Genomic DNA, 13731 nt, shown 5'->3' with positions numbered 1-13731 from the left:
CACTGTAACCAACAAAAATGTATTTGACAGCCTTATCATCCAATTTTTTGCGTTGTTGCACACGCACTAAAGCATAGGCCAAGCAACCAAAGACACGCAAGTGACCAATAGAAGACTTCCTGCCATGCCAAGCTTCATATGGAGTAATAGACTGCAAGGCCTTAGTGGGACACCTATTGAGTACATATGCAGCACACATGACAGCCTCAAGCCAAAACGCATGTGGCAAAGCTTGGCTCTTGACCATACATCGTGCCATCTCCATAAGTGACCTGTTTTTCCTCTCAGCAACACCATTTTGCTGAGGGGTATACGGCACTGTACATTGGTGTTTTATCCCACGACTAGCCAGAAATGCATCAAACTCTTTAGACAAGTACTCCCCCCTCGATCAGAACGGAGGGTGCCCACAGTACAACTGGATACATTTTTAACCATAAGAAAAAACTGTTTGAAGCACAAAAACACTTCGGACTTTGCCTTCAGTGGATATACCCATGCATGCCTTGAGTAATCATCAATGAAAGTCACGAAGTACAAGTGTTTACCAAATGACGGAGTTTGCATAGGCCCACATACATCACTATGTACAAGTTGCAATTTGCGAGTGGCCCGCACAGAACCATCCTTTGGAAACGCAGAACGCTGCATTTTGCCCAAAATACAGCCTTCACAAACATGTTTCAATGGTGCCTCAAGAGGGGGCAATGAAGCAACCATATCAAATTTCTGCAAACGCAGCAAACTAGCAAAGTTCAGATGACCAAAACGAGCATGCCATAGTTTTGCATCTGAAACTGCCTTTTCATTAGAAAGTGCATTTGCTGAATCTTCCACACACTTGTCATAAGAATTGAGCCTATACAGCCCACAAAACAAGGTGCCAGATGCAATAATCGTATCACCAGAAGTCAAATCATGAACAGTACATCTGTCATCCACAAATTTGACTACAAGTCCAAGTCTAGCAAGCGCAGAGACAGACAATAGATTCTTCTTTATCCCTGGCACATACAAAGCATCTGAAAGTGTGAAAGCGCTGCCATTTGCAACAGTAAGCATAATTTTACCAATACCCTTCACTGGGTAAGAAGCATTATTGGCACATGTGACAGTATTCCCATTAGAGACAGCCTCAAGACAAGTGAACATATCATGATGTGAGGTAATGTGCTTTGTAGCACCACTGTCAAAATACCATACATTAGAGTCAACAAAAACTGCCAAACATGCATCATGTACAGATGGGTCATATTGGCAATACACGTGCACTTGGTCTTTTTCTTGCCTTTATCATCAAGAGCCTTCTCAGACTTATTGTTGCTACCTGTGGAAGGAGAAGAAGTTGCAGACCTACTAATAGGAGAAGAAACAGTGGAAGGGGCTGCCTTACCACTTCTTCTCTACTGCTGGGCAGCGATAAATGCTTGATCAACTGCACGCTGCCTGGCCCTGTTTGTTGATTCTAACATTACTGACTGAGAATACGTATTTTGTGGTACATTTTGAGAATATGTAATATTGGTCCTTTTTTGCATCTTCGTATGCTACATTACTATGATATTTTTGTTTTCGCTATAAATCTACAAGACATGGATGTTATTTTGAGATATGTATATATGACGTCACTTGAAATAATGTATTGTGTTTACTTAAAACATGACCTAAATTGGGGAAACTGAGCCTATTTTTTCTGGAACTCTCGCCGCAGCAACGCGCGGGTCCAATACTAGTCTACTCTTAGTTACTACCATGCATGGTGGTCCGCGGCGGGATGTTCTTTTTATATCTTTTTTATTCACATAACTACCTATTTCTTTAAACTCACAGCCTGTATCCTTACGCTTATTTATTAAATGATCATAATCAAGATAAATGCCTATTTCTTTAATTTCACAACCTATATCCTTACGCTTATTTATTAAATGATCATGATCAAGATTGCAGTCTGCCCTTTGCTCACATCATTGATCAGGCTTTCAGTTGCCACTCTCTCTCATGATTATTGTTGGCGGATCGCAGATCTGATGAGAAGCAAGCTTGTACCCCTTTCTCACACATCACTCATTAGGCTTGCACAGCTTGCCACTCCCTCTCATGATTATGAGCTGAGAAGTTGTTGTGTGGCGGATCGTGGATCTGATGAGGAACTAAGGAGCTATCGTTCGTGGATTGCTGAGGAGCTGCCACATGGCCATTTCCCAGTAAGATATTATAGAAGTAGCGCATTCTTGAGGCTGCTCCATTCTCGAGGATGATGCATACATCACAAGTAGTGTATTCGGTGGATTAATGACTCAGGCGTTCACAAAAAGCTCTAAGCCACACACTGCAATCCCTAGACTCGCCAAAAGAAAGTAGAGAGGAGAAAGAAGAGACTCCAAGACCTAGGGAATATCATTGCTTTACCAAACTCTAACTGATAACACGCCCATATACACTCACGAAATGTTTCAAGAGGGAACGAGACTAGAGGGAACACTCAAATTATTGTATGAAAAGGGAAGATCCTTAGAATTATGAGGAAATTGAATTATATACCTTCTATGTTATTTCTTTGTATCCCATTACATCTCTTTCTCAAATTCCACAGATAGATCCCTATCCAACAAACAGTCAACTAGGTTCTCTAAGGCCAATCTCACATTATTGTTTTCCTTGCAATTTAAACTTGGTGTATAATATAATTGTTGAAAACCTAAAAACTATTTGTCGAGTAGGGACTCCGGCTAGACACTTTACCAAATTGCTCCTTCTCCTCTTCTTCTCCTGTGACGGAGAGCATCCACATCTTGATGCAACCATCCAGGCTGCCCGAGTACACCACACCCGCGCCCACGCCTTGCAGCTCCTGCACAATCGATATCCTCACGCTCCTCACGGGCCCGGTGTGTCCGCTCAGCACAGCCATGCATGTGTGGTTCGTGTGGCAGGCCGCCAGCAGCCGCGGTGGCCGCCTCCACACGCGGAGGGTGTTATCAGCAGAGCCGCTTATGAGGAGGGACTCATCGGGGTGCATGTCCAAGCAGAGGACCGCCCGGGAGTGGCCGCCCTGCAGCGTCTCCTGCACTTCCATGAAGTGATCTGCCGCCTTGTGTGGCCATTTCGAGCTTCTCCTCCACGCCAGGATCCGCCCATCAGACCCGCCAGAATAGAGGTGTATACAATCACGACTCAACGTCAAAGCGTTCACCGCAGAATCTTGCCCTTTCAAAGCGACCACCATGGCGTGCTTGCTCTTCTTCTTGCTGCTTCTGGGCCAGGGCCGCCGGCTCCACACTTTGATGGACTTGTCCGCAGAGCCCGTGTAGAGCAGTCCGTCCTCAGCTCCCGTTACCATGGCGTTGATGGCGTCATGGTGGGCAGTGAAGGACTCCTCGCACTCCATGCGGGCGATGTTCCACACCTTGACGGTGCGGTCCCAAGAGGCGGAATAGAGGCGGGTGCCATCAGCGGAGAATGTGAGGGCGCTGATGGTGTCGGCGTGCTCCATCCAGGGCCGCCTACGGTGACGTCTTACCTGGATGTAGTTGTGCTGCAGCGCCCAGTTCCTGAGGTAGTCTCGTATGCTGGGGAGGGTGGCTGCTCGTTCGTGGCGAGAAGCAGCCGCGGCCGGCGGGCGGGGGGCGGACGGACGCCGCATGCGGATCTTGAAGTCCTTGTGGGCAGTCACCACCCACTCTCTACACACCACCAGCGCACTCGCCTCTGGTGTGGACGCGAAGGGGCTCCCGCTTCCAGCTGCGGACACGTCCAGCTCGTGCCAGAGCCCTATTGTGCCTGTTTGGCAGACACTATAGACCTGCTCATTGCCTGTGGCCAAGCAAATGACTGGAGCCCCAGCTGCGGCCTCTGAGGCAATGCAGCAATACAAGAAGCTCTTGCATTTAGCATGAGAAGAATGATACAGCTCCTCCTCCTTTGATGTACAGCAATCACACGCTGGAACAAGCTGGCTGCCCTTCAGAACACATGATGAACTAGCATGTTTGCTTTTCCTCGCTCCATCGACATTCTGGCAGGGTATAAGCTTGTCCGTTTCCATTCTTATGCCAGGAAGCACGCTAGCAGCAGGTAGCCGCGCGCCCTGCTTTTATGTGTGTGTAGCGTTCGTTGAGTAACCTAGGAGTGTTCTCTTGTACTTCAGGATAAGCGTAAAATGGAACGACTAGGCTTTCCGAGTATGAAGTACTTATGTCCTTTACGGTTCTTCCGTGTGTTATATAGAGGACTCCCAAAGCAAATCGGGATCTGACAAAATTGATGTGACAAGGACGCCCGATCTGCTGGATACGCACACTTCCACGCGGCCCTTCGCGCCAATCCAAGACCCCCAACCTTCAAAGATTTTTGAACTCCTCTCACAAAGGGGCGGAGGAAGAAGCAACTTGGAAAGTTTTCAAAGAAGTGCTTTGTTTCTTTATTTAAAAGCGTCCAACCTAGAAATGGTCCAAGGGTGAACAATTTTATATGGCTGGATCTTCCGGCTTCTTTCTCGCCTTACTCTTCAAACCCCCACTACACCCATTGAAAAATGTAGGTGCTATTTTCAGAGTAGCAAAACTCATTATCGATCGCTACTATGAGTCTCCAACTAGCTTCATGGAATCTTCCTTTGTCATTCCATCTCAGATATTATATTTGTTGGGTATGTAGGCAGAGTTATGGGGATGGAGTTATTAAAAAAGAGCTTAGAAACTTTCAAAATAAGTGCTCCATCTGTGCAATAATGAAGCGCTCTTGCATCAAGATGAACACAACTAAGATATCTGTTAAAGCTATCGGATGTCGAGGCACATTTGATGGGGGGGGTGCTTCGTCCCACCTAGAAGCTCATCAATGTAGGCAACTCTAGACAAAGATCCAACCTTTAAGCATTTCCAACTCTCGAGGAAAGTTACACTCATGCCACCCAAAAAGATTACGTCTGTGATCCTCAAATCACAAGAGGGTACCATCCTTGCGTCTATGGGGGGATGGACGAGGCTTGATGGTATCTTGTAAGCCATGTGGATTTTAGAGTTCTTCAACTAAACAGAACTACAAAACTTCATGGTAATTGTAGAAGAATTAAGTTCTTCTAATCAAGTTCTCTTATCATGGGATCAAAAGAGGATGTGATATCTATGTGACACATTTATGTAATGTGATGAAGGATGCGAAAACGTGGTGAAAATCTTGTTCGCAATGACGTTAATTAAGGTGAGTTAAACATGATGTATCTCTTTAGCATCTTTACGTCATGATGTATCTCTTTTAATTAAGGTGATTTGAAGGTGATGTATCTCTTTTAATTAAGGTGATTTAAACATTAGTTGATGCATTGTTTATGTCTTCTTAATTTTGAATTCTTCCACATATCCCCCCTTGCCCACAATGCAAAGCATGCTTCTAAAAAAAATAATAGTATTGCTAGTTTAATGACAAGTAAGTATGCCAGATGTTGGAGGCCCAAAACAACAATGTCGTGTGGATCCAAAAGTGATCATTCAATAGTTCTTTCAAATCTTCCTTTCTTGTTTTTCAGATCCCCATGATAATGATTCATATTTTGAATACCAAACTCAATCCATAATTGTTTGTGTATTGCATTTTGATGCAAAATGCATTTTAAGTCCTTTACATTCACTATTTATATATGATAAACTCGAGACAATAAACCACTATCACCGTTTTGTAGGGCACCCTTTAACAATTGAGCTTCAAAAACTTCTATTTTCCTAACTTGTGCATGGCTCACAATTTTGATATTATGCATGCATAAGCTAATCTTGGAAAAGATCGTGAATACAAAGTTTAACCTTTACCCTCCTTATTTTTCATTAAGAAGGACCTCAAAACTCAAAAGTTTGTGCATTCTTTGGTGTGAAAAGTTTGATCTTATGACTTAAATAACATGGTCCCGCGCTAATGTTTTTTCTCATCCAAAAGACTTTCATGTCTTAGCAAGCGATGCATTCCGTGTGTGTGTGTGTGTGTGCATGCACGTGTGTGGACTTAATATTAACATAATACCTACTAGTAACAATCCTAGCATATTGATAAGAATAAAAAAGCTTAGCACATATGTTATCATTTAATCATGTCATTTATATACTATAGCTATAAAAAAATGAACATCCATGATAATTCTTATAAGTAGAACAACTTGCACCAAAATGAGGGGGATATTGATGGTACCATGAACACAATAATATGAAGAAGAAAGAAGTTGCATTTATTTATCACTGTTACCCCTACAAGGTGATATAGTATCTCTCATTCTTCTCTTGGGTGTGTAGGCTAGCCCTAGGGATTTAAGGAAGATATATGGGCTAGTCTCTTATCTTTAGAAGATAGGACAAATATTAGTGTGACCTAGAATGTTTCTTTTTCTTGGGGTAGCAGAGGGACAATGTCTTTTCCTAAATTCATGCATTACCTCTAGAGGCAGGGAGTGAGTCTAGACCACTGTTGGCTAAGTAGAACTCATTGATAGGTCAGTTCATAGCCATTAGTTGTTCAGTTATTATTGGTTATATATGATAAAAATTAACGTGGCTTGAAATATTTCCTTTTCTTGGGTAGGTGAGAAACATGTTTTTTTTCTTCAATGCATGCATATATGTTGTTTGGTTATTATTTTGTGAAATAAAAGTAATCTTCTTTATAATTAATCTTATGTCTTTAATTTTATTATTTAATTAGAATGTATTATAGCTTTTCTTTAAAGCTAGTAAGTCAAAACAATGCAATTTTTGTAAAATATATGGATTTTGTGATTAAACTTTTATATGAAATTCATAGATTTACTATATATATTCCTTGAATATCTTTTTAGAAAATAAATACAATGTTTTTTCATCAAAGATTGTTGTAATGTTATGAATGAAAAAGCTAATCTTGGAAAAGATCATCAATACATAGTTTAACCTTCAACCTCCTTATTTTCATTTACAAGGATCTCAAAACTTAAAAGTTTGAGCATCTGTTGGTGTGAAAAGTTTGATCTTATGACCTAAATATGGCTTCTTTAAATTCTTGTATATTATGGATCATCAATCAAGCGCATCACATTATATGAAAAGAGACTCCAACACTCTAATTATCACACTTGGTCATTCCTTTTTCTCTTATCCAAAAGAATTGCATGTTTTAGCAAGCGATGCATTATATAACAAGACCAACATCTCTCTCTCTCTCTCTCTCTCTCTCTCTCTCTATATATATATATATATATATATATATATACATACATACATACATACATACATACATGTATGTATGTATGTATATATGTACATATACACACACACACACATACATACATACATACATACATACATATATATATATACATACACACACACAGACACACACACACACACACATATATATATAGGTGTGTGTGTGTGTGTGGATTTAATATTAACATAATGCATTGGACACGATAAATTTATAGCTTAGTGTTAACTTAATTGCATGAATAATGTTTTGATATGTGTCGATTATAAAATAATATTAGTAGAAATCCTAGCATATTAGTAAGTATCAAAAAGTTTAGTACATACGCTACAATGTAATCATGTCATTTATATACTATAGCTATAAAAAGTTTGAACATGCATGATGATTCTCATAAGTAGAACTCGCACACCAAAATAGGAGGGATAGTGATGGTACCATCAATGTAATAATATGAAAAGGAAAGAAGCTACATTTATTTATTACTATTACCCCTAAAAGCTGATACAACATTTCTCGTTCTCTTTCTTCTTGGGTGTGCAAGCTAGCCCTATGCCTTTGAAGATATATTATGGATAGTCTCTTATCCTAGGGCTTTGAAGATCTATTGGCTAGTCTCTTATCTTCAAGAGATATGACAACTATTGTATGACCTAGAATGTTCCTTTTTCTTGGGTAGGAGAGGGAGGGTGTCTTATCCTAAATTCATGCATTATGTGTTGTTTAGTTATTATTGTTTATATATGATAAAAATGTTTCCTTTTCTTGGTTAGGTCTTAAGCAAGATGTTTTTTTTCAATGCACGCGTATATGCTGTTTGGTTAATATTTTGTGATGTAAAAGTAATCTTCTTTATAATTAATCTTATGTTTTTAATTTTTTTTAAAGTAGCATGTATTAAAACTATTCTTTAAAGCTAGTAAATCAATGGATTTTCTAAAGAAGAATGTTATGATATTTTTATAAAATATTTGGATTTTGTGAAACATATTTTTATGAAATTTTATAGATTAAGTTAGTGTATATACTCTTTGAAGATATTTTTTAAAAATAAATATGATGGTTTTCATCAAATATTCTTGTAATGTTTTAACAAAAGAAGTATTTCCTATGCTATTTGATGCTTAACTTCTTTAAAAAGAAAAGAAATTGTTACTGTTTCTGGGAGTCTCTTCAAGAAAAAGAGAAAGATATTCACTACTAACATGAGAGTTTAGATACTCTAGTTTATCTATGTCATGAAGTTGAATGAGATGTGGTTTATGATCATCAATAAATTAAGTCCAGAAACAAGCTAAAGGTCAAGGTTATGCAACATCTTACATTTATCTATGTCATAAAGTTGAATGGATGTGGTTTTTGACCAATAAATTGAGTCCAAAAATAAACTAAAGGTTAGGACCGTGCAACATCTCACATAATTTACAACCTTGTTAACAAAGTTGAGTGGCCATGTAAAGTGAATGATATAGCTTGTTTTATGATATACACAACACCTACATGTCTAGCCCCACAAATATGAAGGGGGATATGATGAAAAAGTGGCCTCGTAAGGAAATCATTAGAGATCTTAAAACAATCTTACAAGGGGGATATGGACCCCCTAGTCCTTAATTTTCCACCTTTATTCACTCCTACTCTCCCTAATGTTTAGCCTTCATTCACCACTTCCCCATTGACTACTCCCCCTTAGTTTCCCTCTATGCCTCCTACTTTCTCTCCACTATCCTTGGCTCAAATATGCATTACTAGCATTTCCACCCTAGTTTCCCTCTGTGCCCCGTACATGAAAGTGATTTTCTAATCAGTTTCAATTCAAATAATTCATCAAACACTACATACTCAACATATTCAATAATTGAGAGAAAAACAATTAAAAATACTTAGCTCACAAAGCAAGACTCCAAGATTGGGTGCAATCATCTCCCCTCATTTGTGTATAGCCTATTTTTCCCTACACGTGAGTATTTACGAGATACTTTATTCCAATTTAGGCCATAGCCTCCAAAAATACAAAAAGGTGCTTTTCTTGCACGATATTCTCTTATCTTCAAAAATAGAGTGTCCATAAATTAAGACTTGGGTTTAAAGCATAACACACTTTACAAAAATATTAAGGATCAAATCTATGCTTGATAAACTAAGGCTTTTCCAAATAAATCAAAATGTGCACAAGCTAGCACATGTATATACAAAGCTTGTTTACAAAAATGGTGTGCCAAGTAATAAATTTGTGCAACTTCTCTTCAATCCTCGGAATCCTTTTTAACTATAAAATAACTAACAATAAATTGGTGAAACAAATATTCCATAAGCATACAAACCATATCTATACACATGATTACTAGGCATAAGTATCCCATGAATCACCCCTCCATACGAACCAACTAAAATAGACTTTGGAGACTCCAAACATACGTCAATATCCACCTAATATATTAATATTTATAATGGCATCTCCCATATATTAGCATAATTTGGCTTGATGCAAAGATAATCCAAGCGTTGGGTTGAATTCTCTAAGAGGGTAGATTTTTTTTAAAAGAGGGCTTAAAATATACTCCCATAACATTCCCTCTTGCTTGAGTTTGCAATTGCTCTCAATTTCCGGTTTGTTGAAAAGAATGAAGGATCGCAGGGAAAGCGCAAAAATATTTGTCAGGCACCCATCTTGCATCTTCCACAAGGACGATTTTCTAAAGTCACTAAATATTTGCTATATTGGTTTCTAGTTCAAGTTGATGTTATCTGATGATCAATGATAGTGTCTGGGAGTAAAACTTCTTCCTAACCTTCAATAAGAGGTGGTTCTTCATACACTGGATGAGTGGGAAGTGGTCCTTTGAAAGGTTTTAACAAGCTAGCATGAAATAAATTATGAATCTGCCAATGAGAAGGTAATTGAAGTTTATATGCAACATCATTAATTTTGTGAATCACCTTAAAAGGTTCATAAAATCTTGGGACAAGCTTAATAGCTCAGCTTAATAGCTCTGGGAATTTTTCAACACTCTTAAGTCGACGCTTTTAAATTCTTAAAAGTACATAATCTCTAAGTTCAAAAGATATGGCTTTACGTTTACGATTTGCTTTCTTAACATATTTTTCTTGAGCATGAGCAATAGAATGTTTTACATCATTCATAATGCTACTAAAATCGATACTGAATTGATTAGCAGCTTCGATTTTGTGGGAAAGTCTAGTTGCTGGAATGGGCAAAGGTTTTCCATACACAGTTTTAAAAGGTGCTCGACTTGTAGCCGAATGAGGAGCATTATTGTAAGCAAACTGGGGAGAAGATGAATGTACTTATCCCATGAATTAGGTTGTTGGGCAACATAGGCTCTGAATAGATCCAAGATAGTACTATTAGTAACCTCAATTTGTCCATTTGTTTTCAGATGGAAAGCTATGGAAAAATCTACTTTAGTGCCTAAGTTGGAGAATAGCGTGATCCAAAAGTTACTGGAAAATCTTGAGTCTCTATCAGAAACAATGAATTTTGGCAATCCGTGATGTATAAATATTTGTTTGATAAACATTTTCACGCTTTGCTGAGAAGTTAAAGTTTTCTTACAACGTAAGAAATATGCTTGCTTACTGAAACAGTCAACTATAGTCCAAATCATATCATTATGACTTGATGTAGTAGGCAAGCCTATGATGAATTCCATGGATATTTGTTCCCAAGTATCATTAGGAATTGGTAGAGGAGTAAGAAGTCCTTGGGTTTTACCTTTGTAACTTTTAATTTTCTAGTAAATAGAACATTCAATCACAAATTTTGCTACATCTTGTTTAAGATGAGGCCAAAAGAATTCTCTAGAGACCACTTGTAGAGTAGCTGAAACACCTCGATGACCCATATATGGTGGTTGATGCATTTCCTCCAGTATGAATTGTCTAAAAGGTTGTGTAATACAGAATCTCTTTTGGAAGAAAAGATAACCATCATGGTATGAATAATCACCAATAGGATTCCAATTATTGTCTCTAAGTTTAGTCCAAACTTCAATAAAATTTGGGTCTGTATCATAGGATTCAATGGTTGACTTTTAATAATAGAAATGTTGTGAACACAAGGACGTCTACTTAAAACATTTGCCACAACATTTTCTTATTTTCTTTGCCCGGTTGATATTGGATCATGGGTTGAAAACTTTGGATAAATCAAGTCCATTTGGTATGTGGATCAGAGATCAATGGTTTGGTCAACAAAGGATGAATGATTTGTTGGTTTGTCTTTATTAAGAATTCGGATCCCATTAAATAATATCTCCAAAGTCTTAAAGCATGAACAACCGTGGGTAATTCTTTGTCATATGTACTATAATTTCTTTGTGCTCGTTTAAGCTTACAACTTTCATTAGCAATGGGATGTCCATCTTGCATAAGAACATCACCAAAGCTTTGCCCACTCGCATCAGTAACTACAATGAAGAATGGTCATTGAAAATCTGGTATATGACCATTTGGTGTATCTACCTTGACTCCTTGATATAAGATAATGGTAGTAGCTCTTGTTAACCCTAGGAATGGGTTAACATTCCCCCCTTTCTTGATGCGGATTGCATCCTCGTGATCATGTTGAAGACCTTTGTGTGGGGAGAATTGACAAGCTTTGTTGATGGTGTTTGATGAAGAGTGACGTCGTTCAATGGTCCTTGTTCCTCTGGAAGGAATAAGAAAGGCTAGTTAGTAAATGAAAAGGTTAGTTAGTGATTAGCGAGAATTCCTAATGGGTGGGGGTGGTGGGGGTTTTTGCGAGTGATTGCATTTTTATATTTTTATGAACATGTTTTTATGTGGGTTATATTTTTTACTCACTTTGTTTTTGGCAATCATAAGCAAAGCTACATTTGATTTGTGTTAGTTGGGAAACTAAGAGATGTTAATTATGGGGGAGAAGAGAAGGAAGGATCCGAAGGAACGTAGACATAATCATCAAAACGAGATTGTGTTTCTCAATTCCTCATCTAATTCATCGAAGTGACATTCATCCCTTGAATAATTTGGCTTTTGATGATGTCCCTTTTCGGGGCAAGATTCTTGTCAATTGTTGTTGAGAGTAGGACCTATTCTTGCATGCTTCTTCCCATGTGCTTTTTATACTTTTATGTATAGTTAAGTGCTCTATGAGGCATGGAGGTAAAAAACCTGTTTTCAAGGTGCCCCAAAAAAAACATCTTGCCATAGCCGTCCCAACTATCATTCTCAACCTTAATTGCCACGGCCATACAAAAAATAGAAGACGCGGCTGTACCAACTCCAAGCCATGACTGTAAGAAGCCATGTTTGTACCATTCTCCATCCACTATGCCATGGCCATACCAACCTCTACCTCAATCTTTAGTACCAAAAAGAAGAAACGGTCGTATAGCAACACCATTCTATGGCTATACCAAAAGAAGCTACGGCTATCCCAAAAGAAGCCATGGCGTGCCATTCTCCATCCATTGTGCCATTCTCCATCCACTGTGCCGCCACAACCGTACCAACCTCTACGTCAACTGTCACAACCATCCAACTTTGCCATGCCCATACCAATTCAAAAGCGTATGCCCGTACCCTGGAGTTGCCATGCCCGTAGCAAATTCTGCCACAACCGTATCCTTCTTGAAAACCTATAAATATTGGCCCACCACTTCCTTTTACTAAAATTTTTGCTCTCAGCCTAGCTAAAATCTTGCAATTTATTTTCTTGAGCTTGCACTTCCTATCCCCTATCTTCCACTCCATGGAAGAGACCTCTAACTCCTCCCTGGAGGTCCACCAGTACACAACCCAAAAAAAGAAGCACCTAGCAGGGGGATGCTTTGAGGAGTATGGATGCCATTCCACATAACTATCACACCTCAGACAGAACTTGATGAAGCAGGAGGAGGTTAGTGGACACACTATCCACAGCTTGATGAAGAACAATCATAAGGTGGAGCACAAGCTCCACCTTAGCAGGGGGATGCTTTGAGGAGTATGGATGCCATTCCACATAACTATCACACCTCAGACAGAACTTGATGAAGCAGGAGGAGGTTAGTGGACACACTATCCACAGCTTGATGAAGAACAATCATAAGGTGGAGCACAAGCTCCTTTACTACACAAGGCCATGTTATTGAGCTGTTTGCCGATCCAGCCATAGTCGCCCACCTGGAGCAGATTTGGGCTCGATGGGCCAACTTTGGAAGCTTGGAGCCTGTACCTTTTCAGTTTCCTCTATTTCACAGAGACTTACGATGAAAATGACGCAGCTGGACAGGTGTTGGATGCCACAGGAGGTCAGACCCAGAAAGTGCACCTAAGTCTTGATGCAGTCCGAGATGCCCAGGATGGAACAACCTTATATGCAACTCACCAATGCCAACCGCCTCTAACACGTGGCATGTTTTGAGGATCCACCACCAAGGATGGGGTGGAATGGGACAACATCACACAAGAGGAGCTTGTAATGCCTACCATGGCCTTATCATTTTTACTCACAACCTGCTGGACATATAGGTTCAACAG

At 39.3% G+C, this 13731-nt stretch overlaps 1 protein-coding gene across 1 annotated transcript; it reads right to left on the bottom strand.

Annotated features, from left to right (window-relative positions):
- Nucleotides 1-2508: 2508 nt before the first annotated feature.
- Nucleotides 2509-4124, bottom strand: LOC147622413 (protein JINGUBANG-like). Its single transcript, XM_086822642.1, has one exon. It carries the CDS (start codon nt 4043-4045, stop codon nt 2699-2701), a length of 1347 nt encoding a protein of 448 aa, XP_086678768.1. The 5' UTR covers nt 4046-4124; the 3' UTR covers nt 2509-2698.
- Nucleotides 4125-13731: the final 9607 nt, after the last annotated feature.

Source organism: Cibotium barometz, chromosome 28 (assembly GCF_041138505.1).
Source record: "Cibotium barometz isolate CiBa-2024 chromosome 28, ASM4113850v1, whole genome shotgun sequence".
Classification (NCBI taxonomy): Eukaryota; Viridiplantae; Streptophyta; class Polypodiopsida; order Cyatheales; family Cibotiaceae; genus Cibotium; species Cibotium barometz.
The sequence above is the reverse complement of the archived record's forward strand: the minus strand, read 5'-3'. Positions and strand labels throughout refer to the sequence as shown.